At 40.2% G+C, this 16,563-nt stretch overlaps 1 protein-coding gene across 1 annotated transcript in view; it reads left to right on the top strand.

The window, feature by feature from the left end:
• The window catches only part of ADGRV1 (adhesion G protein-coupled receptor V1), a 393,877-nt gene that overhangs the window by 102,844 nt on the left and 274,470 nt on the right, over positions 1 to 16,563 (top strand). Inside the window, exons 39-45 of the mRNA XM_089779321.1 lie at positions 3,000 to 3,163; positions 3,753 to 3,846; positions 6,011 to 6,089; positions 8,676 to 8,814; positions 9,582 to 9,723; positions 12,129 to 12,391; positions 15,490 to 15,665. Of these exons, the coding sequence (XP_089635447.1) occupies positions 3,000 to 3,163; positions 3,753 to 3,846; positions 6,011 to 6,089; positions 8,676 to 8,814; positions 9,582 to 9,723; positions 12,129 to 12,391; positions 15,490 to 15,665 (1,057 nt within the window). The remainder of the gene's footprint in view (positions 1 to 2,999; positions 3,164 to 3,752; positions 3,847 to 6,010; positions 6,090 to 8,675; positions 8,815 to 9,581; positions 9,724 to 12,128; positions 12,392 to 15,489; positions 15,666 to 16,563) is intronic.

The raw sequence follows: 16,563 nt of genomic DNA, 5'->3' as shown, positions 1-16,563 counted from the left end.
TAGTGGGGCAGATGACATCCACCTACAGAAGCCAACTATCAGAAATACAATATTACCACTTATGATCAATACTAAGTGACAGACTAACTAGTCCATGTGAAGAATCAGCTATCCGTTTCCTCTGATTTAAAAACAGTTGGACTAAATGGCTATTTGTGGCATGACCATCTACTACATGGCTACAACCTAATACATAATATACCACTGCAAAAATATCTGAGCAATCAACTGTAGACCACTCCTAAAAGAGAAACAGAAAGCAGCTGCACTCATCAAAAATAATCTTTTGAAAACCACTCATAACCCTGAACCAGATTTTACACATAATGAGAAAACAAAAAATGGTGGACATTTTTCATGAACTTAAAAGGCAATTTGACTCTGCTCATTCCTTCATTCCTTGTAATAGAAGGAATTAGTAATATTGGCCAGCAGGGAAAGAAATAAGGATTAAATAAACAGCACAAAAGGGATTAAAAGGCCCGGGATGGATATGTAAATAAAAGGGTTTCCTTTTAGTAAGCGGCAAAAAGAAAGTAGAAATGTTGCCTAGGATTTTCAAAGATTTCCTTTCAGTGGTATTTGGGTATCTAGCAACCCAAAGCCCCTTGAGAGATCCATTCTACAACACAGCATGGATGAAAGGTTGTAATGGCTGTACTCATTCACCTTTCTAGTGCAAATGATGCTGGAACACAAAAATTTGGGAACATATGGACTTAATGCATTGTGCCCATTAGTTTTACTGTATCAAACCCAAATATTCATAATTAGGTTTTACTCAGCTTTTTGATGTGAGGAGGGAAAGAAAAATCTCAACAAAATACCCACAAAACCAGTCTTTCCTTTGCAAATCATAAGTGTTTTAGAAACCCGGGCTTTTTTTTTTTCACAAGAGGGAAGAAAGATGATCTTGACATTAAGGCTCTGGATTGGTACAGGAAACCTGGGTTTTAATTCTGGATTATGTTAGGGTATGTCTACACTACAAAGTTAATTCGAACTAACAGACATTAGTTCGAATTAACTTTAATAGGCGCTACACTAGCGCTCAGCTAGTTCGAATTTAAATCGAACTAGCGGAGCGCTTAGTTCGAACTAGGAAAACCTCATTTTACGAGGATTAAGCCTAGTTCGAACTAGCTAGTTCGAATTAAGGGGTGTGTAGCCCCTTAATTCGAACTAGTGGGAGGCTAGCCCTCCCCAGCTTTTCCTGGTGGCCACTCTGGCCAACACCAGGGAAACTCTATTGCCCCCCTCCCGGCCCCGGACCCCTTAAAGGGGCACGGGCTGGCTACGGTGCCCGTGCCAGGTGCAAGCCTGCCAGCACCCAGCCAGCAGACCCTGCACCTGGCACGGCTCGAGCCAGCCACCCGATGCCCCCCAGCCCTCCCCCTCTTCCCGGGACCAGGCTGGCGGCTCCCGGGAGCTTGCCCGGGACCGCAAGAGGTGGGCACCCGCCTGGGCTAGTGCAGACATTGTGGACCTCGTCCACGATCTCCGCACTAGGCACAGGAAAGTGGCCGGCTAGGGCAGGAGAGCTGCCAGCCTGGCCACCCAGGAGCAGGTGTGCAAGAGAATCAAGGGGGTCCACTGAGACCCCCGACCCTGAGCCCTGAGCTTACAATGGCTGTCCTGGGTCAGACCAAAGGTCCATCTAGCCCAGTAGCCTGTCTGCAGACAGCGGCCAACCCTAGCGACCCTGGAGGGGATGGACCGAAGACAGTGACCAAGCCATTTGTCTCGTGCCATCCCTCTCCAGCCTTCCACAAACCTTGGGCAGGGACACCACTCCTACCCCTTGGCTAATACTACTCCATGGACCCAACCTCCATGAATTGATCTCACTTCCCTTTAAACTCTGTTCTAGTTCTAGCCTTCACAGCCTCCTGCAGCAAGGAGTTCCAGAGGTTGACTATTTGCTTTGTGAAGAACAACTTTCTGTTACTAGTTTGAAGCCTGCTACCCATTCCTTTCCTTTGGTGTCCTCTAGTCCTTCTTTATGGGAACTAATGAAGAACTTTTCTGTATGCACCCTCTCCACCCCACTCCTGCTTTTAGAGACCTCTATCCTGTCCCCCCTCCGTCTCCTCTTTTCTAAACTGAAAAGTCCCAGTTTCTTTAGCCTCTCTTCATATGGGACCTGTTCCCAACCCCTGATCATTTTAGTTGCCCTCCCCTCTCCCACCTCCTTTTCCCAGTCTCCCCCAGTTTTGTTCAATAAAGACAGATTCCATTTTGGAAGACACGTTATCTTTATTTTGTACATCAAGAAGAGGGGCTAGGGAAGGGTAAGTGGAAGGAGGTGAGGGAGGAATGGGGCACGAGCCCCCGATGGGGAGGACTGGGCTGGCTCTGCGGGCTTCTGGGTGTGGAAGCTCTCCTGCAGCCCCCCAATTATCCCCTCTCCCCAGATGGCAGCCTGCAGCAAGTGCAGCCGGGCTGATTGCCCGAGTGGTGTGATGTGCCCAGAGTGAGTAGTCTGGGCAATCCAAGCCAGGACTGCTTTGCAAGCGGGGCACCCCTGAGAACTGTCTGTCCGGGGTGGGGGTCGGGTCCCTTTAAGCACAGCCCTCGGCTAGCCTGAGACAGCATCTCCACGCTCTAAGTCCTCCTCTGATGCCCTGCCGGCACTGCTTCCGGCCATCCTTAAGCCCGGTTCACTTAAGGTCCACTTAATGTGGACATGCTAGTTCGAATTAGCAAAACGCTAATTCGAACTAGTTTTTTAGTCTGGATCCATTAGTTCGAATTAGCTTACCCTTACAGACTTCCTGTGTGACCTGGTACAAGTCATGAATGGCCTGATTCAAAGCACACTGAAAAAGTGACTCCCATTGGCTTCAGTGGGTTTTGGATCATCCCCTTAATCTATATGCTGGAATTGCTCATCTGTAAAATAGGATAATACTCTCTTCTTCTGCACTGTTTTGTCTATTTGCAGTGTAGTTAAATAGGAATTAAAATATAAAAACCTTTTTTTGTTCCAAATGTACTAGGTGTCATCAATGTTACCTATGCAACAGTGCCTGGATTGCTCAGTTTAAGGAATCAGACAGAAGGCACCTTGGCTGAACCAGGAGTTGATTACATACCTGTGTCTGGTTGGTTGCTTTTAGGAGAAGGACACACATCAGCTTCTATAAATGTTACTATTCTAGAGGTAAATCTTAATCCCTGTCATCAATACATGATTGTCCCTGACTTCAATGTGTGCACAATCTGGGTCTTAATTCCCGCTGTCTGTCATTTCATGCTATTCATTGTGGCTCAGAAGAAATAATGAAAGGACCTTTTTTTGTCCTAATGTTAAAACAGAAGGGTATAGTTTAATCACAAAAAGTGGCTACACCTAGAAACGCATTAATGGAATTAGACTTTCTTATTAAGCTTTAGTTGTAGCTACCTACAATTCTGAATAGTGTTCATTGCCTTCAGATTTATATGGACTGACTACTACATATTTTTCTTTTTCAGTGGGTTACTTCTAATGTTTTTTAAATTCACAATGAAATTTATGTTCAGGAATAGTTTTTTTTTCACAGTAGTGTCTTTTAAATGAAATATAATATTTTATTTCAAATATTATGAGGATCAATTTCAGACCAAATAATTGTATTTTAAGAGCATGGGAACAAACGAATAAAGTTTAGTATTTCAAATAATTGTGGCATAAGTTAAGTGTTGTTTTTTGGTTAACTAACAACTTAATAGATAATAAAATGAAAATTTACTGTGCTTGTGTTTTGCAGGATGATATACCAGAAGTGCAAGAATTCTTCCTCGTTAATTTAACATCAGTTGAACTAGTCATGAATCCTTTGATGTCATTTCCTCCCAGACTGGGTATAACATCTCTATCAGTACAGTATTTACTTCACAATGTATATGAATTGTAAATATGTAATAATGCATTGTATTGATCTTTAGCATAGTAGTATAATGGCCGATGGCATGGTCAAAATAAGAATAATGAAAAAGGAGATTTATGCAATCATTTTTAAGGTTTGCATTTCTTGGGATTGGGATTAATGATAGGGTGATTTCATCTGTTGTATATTATCATTTAATATCAATGTTTCTTAAAACCTATTGTCAACATGTGTCTAATGAGGAAAAGTTAACTTTCATATTGAAGTTTGATTCTTGTATTCTAATATGAAAATAGTTTGAGAAAACTTACTGTGGTATAGTTCACCAATGAATAATTAATACTTGACTAATTCAAATGTCTTTGGAAGTCTAATGCAGCATGGTGCCTCTGATGGATTGTACAGGTCAACAGGTGGAATCATTCATATGGAAGTCAGTGAACGGGGATTTCTAACAGAGCTGGATCAGAATCTTAATGTTAAAGAAATGCATTTGTTTGCTTTTAATAATTTTTCTTTGACCTTTTTCCCCTTTCTTTGCATGCCTGTAGAAATGACTGAGTTGATTCATTACAGACTAAAAGGTAAAACAAAACATCCTGTGTTGATTTGTGCAGGTTGAGCTGTGATTAGTTCACTGATTCAAAAATGTTAATATTTACTGCACAACCAAAGAGTAACACATGGGTGAGACAAATTATTTTCCAGAACTAAATTCAGTGACAGGCTATTTATTTAGTCTCACCCTCCATTTTTGCTGGAACTGAAATATGCAGCCTGAGTCAGAGACCAAACATGGAGCACTTCAGCTCAAATGACTGAAGTTATAGGCAATTAAAAACAGATATTTTATCAAATAAGTGAACATGAGAAAAGGTTGAAGCTGGGTGGAGAGGAATAGGGAAAGGATTGTGAAGGAGAATCAAGTTGGAAGTGTAGGGGATATGCGCAGAAGGGGGCAAGAAGAAACGGGGCCCAGGGCAAAAACCCTAGAGTGCATATTCCCCCAGAACTTGGAGTTAAACCCATTATTCCTCTTCCTCAACAATTTTTTCCTGTCTCTCAAGTAACTGTGAAACCTATTGATTATGTGTTTCCCATATCCTCTAGTGGCAGGTCTAGGATAAAGTCACTTACTACTAACTATTACTCAGTAAGCTTAAGTGATAAAGGTGTGTGCTATGGGCCTAAAGATCACAAACCTGCTGATGAACCACTCGAAGAGTGAATATGGTTCCATAGGAATAAATTTTATTTTTTCCATCATTATAAAGCTTAGGAAATTACATCAACAAAAGCAAATATTTTTTTAAAAATAAGGTTCTAAAATATATGCTTACATTAGGAAATATCTATATTAAGGTTGCATGTGCAGAACTGTTCTTTGAACAAGTAAAATGCTATGTTCTTTGACTATTGGCATCTCATATTGGATATCCAAAATCAATAGCCACATTTGATATAAATTTCTCTGTGCCTCAGTTCTCTATGTGTAAAATGGTTCTAATAAACTTCCTCATGTCACAGGGGTATCATGATGATAAATTTGTTAATATTCGTGGAGCACTAAGTGTATGAGTAATGATATCATAGAAATGTCCTTCAGGAAATTAATTCTGCATGCAGAACTGGGTTTGAATAGTATGTGCCACACATTGGACGCTGAAGTTAAAAGAAAATATTTGGAGATGGTTTACGAGAGATTACCGTTCATCCTGTGCATTGAATGAGGGATGGGTCCTTTGGAGAAACTAGCATGTGATCATATGCAACAATAGGCCAAATTAAGGTTGCAAATATAAAATTAATTCTGGTACTTCCTAATTTTTTAGTGCTTTGCTTGACAACTTAAATATTATTGTAATTTTTGTTTGTTTCTTGTTTGTATAAATCTGTGAGAAGACAGATGTCTAAGTATAGGTCAGTCTCTTTCTCTCTGGAAGATAGTTTTTCATTTCATTCAGTGGAGACAAGGTTTTCTTGGCTTATTTCCAGTTAACCTGTCCCCTCTGTTTCCCACTTTGTAGACACAAAGTTCAGTATATTCTGTGCATAAAGATTATTTAACGGATTTTTAACCAAGCCCTAAAAAACAAGTATAAATCGATTTTCTTCTTTATTTTGTATTTTGTCTTTAGATGCAGAAGGCTTGGCTGCTCAGGTTGTTATTGATGCCAACGATGGAGTGAGAGGAGTTATTGAATGGCAGAGTACCAAGTAAGTCTCATCTTCCATAAATAACCTAGTTTGTGATTATTTGCTTGAGTACCTATTGATTCACTCTTGGAAATAAATGGCAAAACTCTCAGTGACATCAGTGAAAGCAAAATCAAACATTTGGTGAGGCTAAACAGCCTTTAAAGTAATTTGAATTGGCTAGTGGAGATTTATTTTACATTGGAGAATCATCAGGTAGCTTGGAGCTCGCTCAGCAGTCCCTTTGCTATCCCTGGTTTTGGCCTTAGGCTTTGAACCAATTGGATGAGCCTGTGACTTCAGCAATGGAGAGAGGAGCATAAATGTAGTTCAAGCCAATTTCCATGTCCCTACCACTCCGAATTTCACTGAACACACCTAGGATTTAGCTCAAGATTTGGTAGGATATATGTGTATATTTTTGTATGTATATCGTGTTCTGCTACAAAGATTAAATTCAGCCCCCTGGGGATTTTTCTCTCTGTGTGCCCATCTGTTTGTCTATAGCAATATATCTTTTGGTGACGCTTACTCCATTTCTACACTAGCTTGAATGAATGGGATTTGAGGAATGTAATCTTCTTCCCCAAATTGTATTCAGGCTGTTGGGCTGCAGCACAACTTTTTAGTAGTCACTGCTCTGCTCATAGCATCTACTGTACCTCCACATCCATACATAGGTATTCCTTTCACTTTATACACATAAGCAAGGACTGTAACATAATCAGTGGAGTCAGAGGTCCCATTTCCCTATAGGGAATGTTACTGTTGAGACACCGGTGGAAGAGGAAACATGGAGTTAGATTGGAAGCAGATGGATCACATGGACACAGCAGATCACAGGATTTCGCTTGTTTTACTTAAATTGCATTTGGTTTCTTACTTCGTGAATGAAACAACAATTGATAGCCATTTCCCATCTTGCTTCCAGTGTTCTTATTGCTGATTCCTTCCGAACCAACATGGAGACTATACATGGGGGTGCAGAAACTTCTGTAGAGACACTCTTTTCCCTTTGTGTGGAGCATTGTGTAGATGACCCTCCACAATGGGCTAAATTCCACCATTAAAATAACATACAATAAAAATGTTATGTTAGACATATTACTTAACGAGTTAAGGGGCCTTTCTCATATCAAATATATTGAGTCATTTCAAAATGCAGTCATAAAAGCAAACAATGTTAGGAATCCTTAAGAAAGGGATAGCGAACGAAATAGATAATGTTATTGCCTCTGAATAAATCCATAATACGTCCACATCTTGAATACTGCATGCAGATGTGGTCACCTCATTTCAAAAAAGATACCCTGGGATTGGTAAAAGCTCAGAGAAGAGCAACAAAAATGATTAGGGGTTTGGAACGGCTGCCATATGAGGAGAGATTAATAAGACTTGGATTTTTCACCTTCCAAGAGGAGAGACTCAGGCCAGGTCTACATTATGGGAAAAAGTCAACTTAAGATACAGAATACCAGCTATGAGAATAGCATAGCTGGAGTTGACACTGAGGACTCTCCCAATAACCTCCCTTACACCTTGCAGCCTGGTGGAGTACCAGGGTCAAGAGGGGGTGACACTGGACCCACTAAATTGAACCCCTGGAGATCAAGCTTCTTATTGTCGATCTTGGGGTAAATGAAGAGAAGCCCGAAGGAGGAATATGATGGAGGTCTATAAAATCATGAGTGGTGTGGAAAAGGCAAGGAAGGAAAAGTTATTTACTTGTTACCATAATACAAGAACTAGGGGTCATTAAATGAATTTTAAAAGAACAACAACAAAAAGGAAGTACTTCTTCATGCAAGGCACAGTCATTTTGTGGAACTCCTTGCCAAAGAATGTTGTGAAGGCCAGGACTTTAACAAGGTTCAAAAAAGAACTAGATAAAGGATAGATGCATCAATTTGTTATTAGGCCGGATGGGTAAGAATGGAGTCCATAGGCTCTCTTTGTCAGAAAGTAGGAATGTGCGACGGGATGGATCACTTGATGATTATCTGTTCTGTTCATTCCCTCCACTGGTGGAAGACAGGATACTGGACTAGATGGACCTTTGGTTTGACCCAATATGGCCATTCATATGTTCTTACGTAACAATGATCTGACTTCTGTATTGTATACCCAAATTGCTATGTTAAAACAATATTATTAAGATTACAAAATGAGGGATTCAAATCTTAGAAAATGCCTGTGCCACCTTAGTTCAGACCTTTCTGCATATTCATAGGGATATTCTTTCATTATATGATCATGCATCATGTGTGTGTGTGTGTGTGTGTGTGTGTGTGTGTACAGGCAATTTACTAACCATTTCTTAGTAGGGGATTATATTGGCAATTTAATAAGAACCGAAGGTATGTAGCTAACTTAGTCACTGCTCTTTGTAATGTAAAGATGTTGTCCACAAGAGATTACAGATATCATCTATACTATAATGCATACTGAAAACTGCAAATTTACAATTGGTAGGAAGGTGGTGAATTGTGAACACTGCTTTGAACAACTAAGAATTGTTGCACTCTCTGTTAACTTTGTTGCAGTGTTCTGATTACTGCTGTTGCATACTACTATTATAAAAGGATTCTTGTTGCTCTTTTATTTTAGTTTTGAAATTGATGAAATCCACGGGAATCTGTCATTAGTAGCATATCGGAACAGAGGATCTTCTGGCAATGTATCTTTGTTTTTCTATGCACAGAATTTGGAAGCAAAACTGGGATTGGATTTTAATGTGACATCCAGGGTAAGAAGCAAACAGAAAGTACAATATTTATTCATTTCTTAAGTTTCCTTATTGTTGGTAATACAATTACTATTCTCAATTGGCACAATCATGCAAGGTGGTGAACTATTAGTCTTCTTAAATTGCATGTTTTCTAATATAATGAGAAATTATAAGAAAACAAGATTATATCTGCAAAAAGGGATGGAGGGCTCATAGTGGACCACAAGCTAAATATGAGTCAAAAGTGTGACACTTGCAAAAAAAGCAAACATAATTTTGGGATAAACAGGAGTGTTGTAAGCAAGACACAAGAAGTAATTCTTCCACTCAACCCAACACTGATTCGGCCTCAGTTGGAGAGTATTGTGTCCAATTCTGGGTGCACCACATGTCAGCAAAGATGTGGAAAAATTGGAGAGGGTCCAGGGGGTCCAACAAAAATGATTAAAGATCTAGAAAAAATGACCTGTGAGGGAAGACTGAAAGAATTGGGTTGTTTTAGATTAGTTGTTTGGAAAAGAGAACACTGAAAGGGAATGTAACAACTTCTATGTATCCAAAAGATAAAAAATTGTTTCAATAAAATGTACTTATTGGCCTTGATTCTGTTGAAAATCCTCCAATTCCTGTTTTAGCCAAATTATAAGAGGTGCTCAGAAATTGGGTGCTTTGTTTGCATTTTCCCCATTTTTTAAGGGCTCTGTAGGCCAGACTTGCAAAATGTTAAGTACTTGTTCATGTCACAAACTTGTTAAGGTATACTGTCTTATATGTTTCACTACCAGACTCTTTCCTTTGCTGATGGAGAAAGGTATAAATACATTGATGTCATGATTTTTGATGATGATATTCCTGAAGGTGATGAGAAATTCCAGTTAATATTAACAAATCCCTCCTTTGGGCTGGAACTAGGCGAGAACATAACAGGTAAATGAACCTTATTCTTATACCCTAGGTCTCTGTTGTTGTTTATTTTATAGCTCTGTAGTAAAAGAGGAACTAGCTGTTCAAACCCATTTCTCAAGGACTAAGCTGCACGTACTACATGAGTCAGGGAATTTGCTAATTGCCTAAGTAAGCTATACTGGTGGTTGTTACTGAGTGGAATAAAGTTGAAGTATGCTAACCAATAACGCTGCAACACGAAGCTAAGCTAACAAATCAAGACATGCCAAGTTAGATAAGAAAGTTAAAGAAAGTATAAAAAGGATGCTTAGCCAATGCCCGGGGTCGGCTTTGCTTTGAGCACTGAGCTCCTTGGCCAAACATTGTTTGCAAACAATAAAATTGAGTTGGACCCAGCCTAAAAGTGTGACTCTCTTCTGTGGGCAAATTAGACTAGCCTCCAGGGGACGAACCTTGCAATTTATGCAACAGCTCTTTTCATTTCTTTATGCCTAAGGAATCATTGTAGTCTTGAAACCATCATTTACCTGTTGCAGATGATGATTCTTGAAACCTGTAATGAAAATGATCTAACTGCCAAGGTTCTATTTAAAATGAGTGAACTATAAAACAAGACTTATGTAGAAATTAAGTTTTGTGAAAAATCATGCTGTACAGAGTGGTGCCTTTTTTTGTTTTTGTTTTGCAATATCTAGAGCTGCATTTACATTTGCCTCATGAGTAACTATACCCAGTGACTATACCCAGACTAAGGTATAAATTACCAAAGTCTATATTTAGTCAATTTTAAAACTATTATTTTTATGTTATTATCCTACATATCATATCTTACATCAGGCTATGTTTACACTGAAGGATTTTATCAGCAGAGAGTATGCTAATGAAGCACTCATTAGCATTTGTCACGCTGTTGTTTGCACATCTCTGCCAATGCTTTTTGTGCAAGAGGTTTTTGCTCAAAATCAAGCAGTGTAGACGGGTCCATTTTGCGTAAAAAAAATCCTTTTGTGGAAGATCCTGTATACCTTTTTTTTTTTTAAGGCATAAGGGATCTTGCGCAAAAGGGTTTTGTTTGCGCAAAACGGACCCATCTACACTGCTTGTTTTTGTGCAGAAACCTCTTGCACAAAAAGCATTGGGAGAGATATGCAAATGACAGCACCATAAATGCTATTAAGTGCTTCATTAGCATACTCTCTGCTGGCAAAAGCCTTCAGTGTAAACATAGCCTGGTGTAAGATATGATATGTAGGATAATAACATAAAAATAATAGTTTTAAAATTGACTAAATATAGACTTTGGTAATTTATACTTTAGTCTGGGTATAGTAACGTGGCTCATGACTAAGGTAGCAGAATCTTGCTTTTCATTACTAGAAATTTTTCCCATGAAAGCTTAGTACATTAAAAAGTTGGCAGAACCTGCATAATTCCTTTTGTCTAAAATCAATTATCATTACAGGAAGCGTCTTGTATTAATACAAAATTCAGTACAGGTTGGACCTCTCTTGTCCGGCACCTTTGGGGCCTGACTGGTCCTGGATGAGGGAATTTGCTGGACAATGGGAGGTCCCCTGACACCAGCCCCTCAGTGTCCTGCCCCTCCCTGCTGCTGGCTCCTTCAGCCTGGTTGGGCTGTCTTCAGGCCAGCCCCAGCCTCAGCTCTAGCCCCAGATCTGCTGTCAGATAGCTGGACAGCTCCAGCCCCACTGCCAAATGTCATGTTGCCCAATTGGACTGCCGCAGCTCCAGCCTAACTGTGGAGTAGCACATGGCCCCAGCTAAATTGATTCTGCTGTGCCACCACAGCAGGCTTCCTCTCACAGGTTGCTATGGCAGCAGCCCCAGCCCTGCTGCTTGGCAGTAGGCAGTCCCAGTCATGCTGCCGCCACCGGGGCTGGTGCAGCCCTGCCGCCTCCCAGGCTGATGTGGCTTGGGCAGGCTTCTCCTCATGGACTGCTGTGCTCCTGGCATTGCTGCTGGATGGCAGACAGTCCCAATTGCGCTCCACCCAGGCTGTTGCGGCCCCACTTCTAGCAGACTTGTGGGGCTGCACTGGGTTCCCAGCTGCTGGCTCTCCTGCCCCGGATCTTTCTCATCCAGGAACATCTGTGGTCATGCCAGATAATGGATGCTGCTGGACAAGAGAATCCCGGATTTCAAAATCTTATTATGATATCTGGTATGAATGGAAGAGGTACTTTGCTATATATTCTCTGCAAGTTTTAATGGTACAAAACCTCTCATACTGTCATGCAAAGCACTTATGCAGTAAGGTACTTCAATTATATGCCCGAGTTTAAGCATGTGAACAATCCATGGAAGACAATGGGGGATGACTTTTGTGCTTAAAAGGGGGCACTTATTATCCTAGTTGTATTGTAGTAATTAAACATATAACATTTCTGTTGTTTCTCTTTCAAAAGCCACAGTTACCATCCTTGCCAATGATGATGGTCATGGAGTTTTGTCATTCAATAACAGCGATCACTTTTTCCTAAGGGAGCAGTCTGCTCTCTACTTGATGGAAAGTGTTGCTGTACTGAACATTATTAGAGAACCTCCGCAGGGGATATTTGGCACTGTTACTGTTCAGTATCTTGTCAAAGAAATTAATTCTTCAGCTGCATCAATAGATCTGACCCCTTCACAAGGATATATCGTGCTGGAAGAGGGAGTCAGATTCAAGGTAAAATTGCAGGTGGCTATTACAGTATAAAAGAAGTAGGCTTTGTTTCAGCTCCTTGGGAAGCATACAAAGAGGTCCATATTTTATGTTACACTTGATTTCCTGTTGTATTTTGTTTTATCTCTTGTATTGTAGGAATGAGATGTCAAACATCATAAATATGTCCGTATGCTATGTGGAAATGTAGCAAAAATTAAGTATTCTAATGCTCGTTTCTAACCTATTATTACTTTTGGAATATTTATGTTTTCTTGCAAAAGTTCAAATAAATAGAACAATATAATGCATAGGATACAATCAGATAAACTGAGGAATAATTTCTTTGTGTATACTTGGCACATGACTGTATCTAAGATGCACATTTCAGACTATAGTAACAATTTACTTGAATAACAAAGCTAAAATATGATATATTATTTCATTCTGTAGAGTAAGAATACTTTAATTGCTTTCAGTTGCACAGAATACATTACTGGAAATGCAAGAAAATGTGGCAGTAATTTTAATGTGTGTCAAAAAGAAAAATGTAAATTCTGGTTAGGAAGAGAAGCTAGTCCGGGGGGGGGGGGGGAGGGGGGGGTAGGCAGCAGGCGTGGGATTGCCCCCACTCAAAAAACATTGGGAGGAAGTTTGTATTATGAGCATTGTTCCTCTAATCTTTTCCATTCGTGTGCAGATTTTTTTCCATTCATGTGCAGGACATTTTTTTTATCTGTACTAAGACATGTGTGAATGCACACCATTAGTAGAAACAAAAACCTAGCTGTGCGCACTCTACTAATCAGCTGGGTTGCATGTTGAATCTCTCCTGAACAGCCACAGAAGTGCACAGCTTATAGGGAACACTGATTACGAGTGGGTTTTAGAACTATTCAGGAAATGTTTTTGTTCCTGTGAAAGATTTAAAAAAAAAAAGTTTATTTTTCCTCAACATTGTTCTAAAATTTTCAGTTTTTTGTCAAAAGCCTGGAAATCCAAAACACCTTTGTTTATTGTCTGAAAAAAATTGCTTTAATTTTTTAAATTAAAATCCAAAAAATATAATAAAAATGGCATTGTTAACATTTCTATTCTGGTGAAAATGAAACTTCTTGACCAGCTCTTGTAAGCTCTTTTTTTATAATAAAACTGTTACCACTCTTAGACGATTATTAGGGACTATTGGAGCTTACCTCATGTAGAGCCTGGTGTATTCACAATAAAAGTCAAAGTGTGTAAATTAAAGCTGTTGTGATTGGACATAGAGAAGTGCACATGGGAAATGAATCCTATACCATGTAGAGCTTTTCCACAAGCACTTTGAATTGCATTTGGAATTGAATTAGTAGCCAGTGAAGCACACATGTTACGTGGAAACATTAACTCAGCCTTCTCAGAAGCTGGAGGCTCCTAATAATACACCCCAAATATTAGGGATGTAAGCGACTAGTTGAGTAGTCAACTATTAGTTGAGTAGTCGCATATGCTTATTGGATAGTTGAGTAACTACTCGACTACTTGCTGCCTTTTAAAAGCTGGTTTCCCCTAGCATCATCTCTGAAGGGAGAGAGGGCAGGGGAGACAGAGGTATAGCGGGGGAACCAGGTGCAAGCTGGGAATCAGCTGATTCCCAGCTTGCACCAGGTTCCCTGCTGGGAGCTAACTCCCCTGTAGCTCTGCAGTTCCCCCCCCTTTGATTAATCGTGTAGTTGATGGAAATTCCATCGACTACATGATTAGCTGATTAAACTAATTTTATCATCCATACAAAATATTATAGAAATTATACATGAGTTACCATGGCAAGGTCTGTATCTGAAATGTTACAGGTGCCTGGTTAGCTGCACATGTATTGGTGTTATCTATATAAGCATAAGCAGCAAAACCATGTACTTGCATAGGATACTGGAAAAAAGATGGTGCTGCATCCACAATTATACAAATTCTACAAAATTCCCCTCTGTTCTTCTGGGTCACCGTTTCCCATCATAGAAGTTGAACCTTCTGCAGAGGAGTGCCACTCTAGTCCTCTGGCAGGCACAGAGAAAGTTTCATGACTTCAGATACGCTATTTTTCCCTCCTCCTCTGAGTTTGTAAACACAAAGGCTGTGTCCAGACTCCATGCCTCCGTCGACGGAGGCATGTAGATTAGCGAGATCGGAAGAGGGAAATGAAGCCGCGATTAAAATAATCGCGGCTTCATTTAAATTTAAATGGCTGCCCCGATCTGCCGATCAGCTGTTTGTCGGCAGATCGGGAGAGTCTGGACGCGATGCCCCGACAAAGAAGCCTTTCTTCATCGACACAGGTAAGCCTCGTGAAACCAGGTTTACCTGTGTCGATGAAGAAAGGCTTCTTTGTCGGGGCATCGCGTCCAGACTCTCCCGATCTGCCGACAAACAGCTGATCGGCAGATCGGGGCAGCCATTTAAATTTAAATGAAGCCGCGATTATTTTAATCGCGGCTTCATTTCCCTCTTCCGATCTCGCTAATCTACATGCCTCCGTCGACGGAGGCATGGAGTCTGGACACAGCCAAAGTCTGTACTTTGGGTGAAGTAGCAGCTGCCAGCCTGCTTTGTCTTTCTGCTCCTTTGGGTCTCTAATGTAGATATCAGAACAACAACATGTAATAAATGTTATTTAGATTAGTTATTAATTGGCATTACTGTAGTGCCTAGGAGTGCCAGTCACAGATTGGGACCCAATTGTCCTAAATGCTATAACAAACACAGAACAAAGAGACAGACTCTGCCCCATAGATGACTTCACTCGCTGGATATAAAACTATCTGGTGAGTGGGAATCAGGGATGCGGTGGAGAGGGGGCAGAGTTAGAACAAGAAAGAAAAATAAATGCAAAAGAAGGTGGGAGGTTTTGTTTACTTTAAAGAAAGGAACAGAAAGGGAAGAGATATGTTCTCTGCTAAGTTTTCAAAGGTTAGAATCCACTACACTAGGCCCATTTTGAGCCTCCCTTCCACTGCCAGTGCTGCTTCATATTGCCCAGTTTTAGTAAGTGTTCATATTGGTGTACACTTTTATTAAGTACTGTAAAAGCACAGAAAAGATAGATGCTACCATGTCTTAGTGACTTAATCTACTTGTTTTGCTCTCAGACATTGTACATTTCTGCCATACTAGACGAAGAACCAGAAATGGATGAACATTTTATTGTCACTCTCTTCAGCCCAATGGGAGGAGCCAGACTTGGCACAAGAGTGGAAACTATGATCACGGTGTTACAGAACCAGGCCCCATTGGGTCTTTTTAGTATCTATCCTCTTACAAATAGGTAAAGTACACTAAATTCGTTATAAAGAGGATAATTAGTCAAACTTTGTAGACAAGATATTTCTTTGCATCTTTCTTTGGTGGATCTGTTTAAAAGGAAACAAGGTAATGAGCAATCCATGATTGTAGGAAATTGAAAATCTGTTAAATAACATTGCTTTTGTACCAAAGAATAGAACAAGATTAAAATAAATCTGTCACCAGAATATACAGCCCTGTCATAAAAAAAGGGGACCAGAGCTGGCCTGAATGTTTAGATTCAGATTGTCCTCTTATTCCTTCTATTTTAATGTTTTTAGCCATGTAACTTGTATCATTATTATGAATCTAAATGATCTTGCATGTGGTATGTGATGAAAGAGTCAGCATGAAGACCAACTTCCCTTTCCACTATTCTGTAACTGCATATTTATAATTACACTTACACAGACAATTACTATGTTAAAAGAACATTTATTCAAATTGCAGTGTCAAAGGAGCAATTCAAAAGTTAAGAAATGTAACATTTAATCTCACTACTTCAGAATTCTTGTGTCAATCTTTTCTCATTCCAACCCAAATCCCAGCCTCCTAGTCCAGCCGATTTCAGGCCCTTTGATCCCTGTATCCTTATTTGATCTCTTTTCCCACACCCTGTCCTTCACTTGCACCCATACCTGCCCACATTTTCCATCACTACCAGCTCCTAGTCCCAGTTTGCATTCCTTCCCTCCACCTTCCATACCCCAGTCTTTTTGCTCAGTCAGTTCAAGATCCTTTTCTCCACCCCAAAATCCTCATCTGATCTATCTTGATTCCCTACCTGCACCTCCTCTACCCCTCCCCATGTTTCCCACCCCTGCTGTCTCATCTCCTTCCTACCTCCTGATTCTCAATCTCAATCTCCTTGTACAGTCAGT

The sequence above is a fragment of the Pelodiscus sinensis genome, chromosome 6 (genome assembly GCF_052426305.1).
Source record: "Pelodiscus sinensis isolate ZL-2025 chromosome 6, ASM5242630v1, whole genome shotgun sequence".
NCBI lineage: Eukaryota > Metazoa > Chordata > Testudines > Trionychidae > Pelodiscus > Pelodiscus sinensis.
This window is presented reverse-complemented; position numbering and strand designations above follow the sequence as displayed.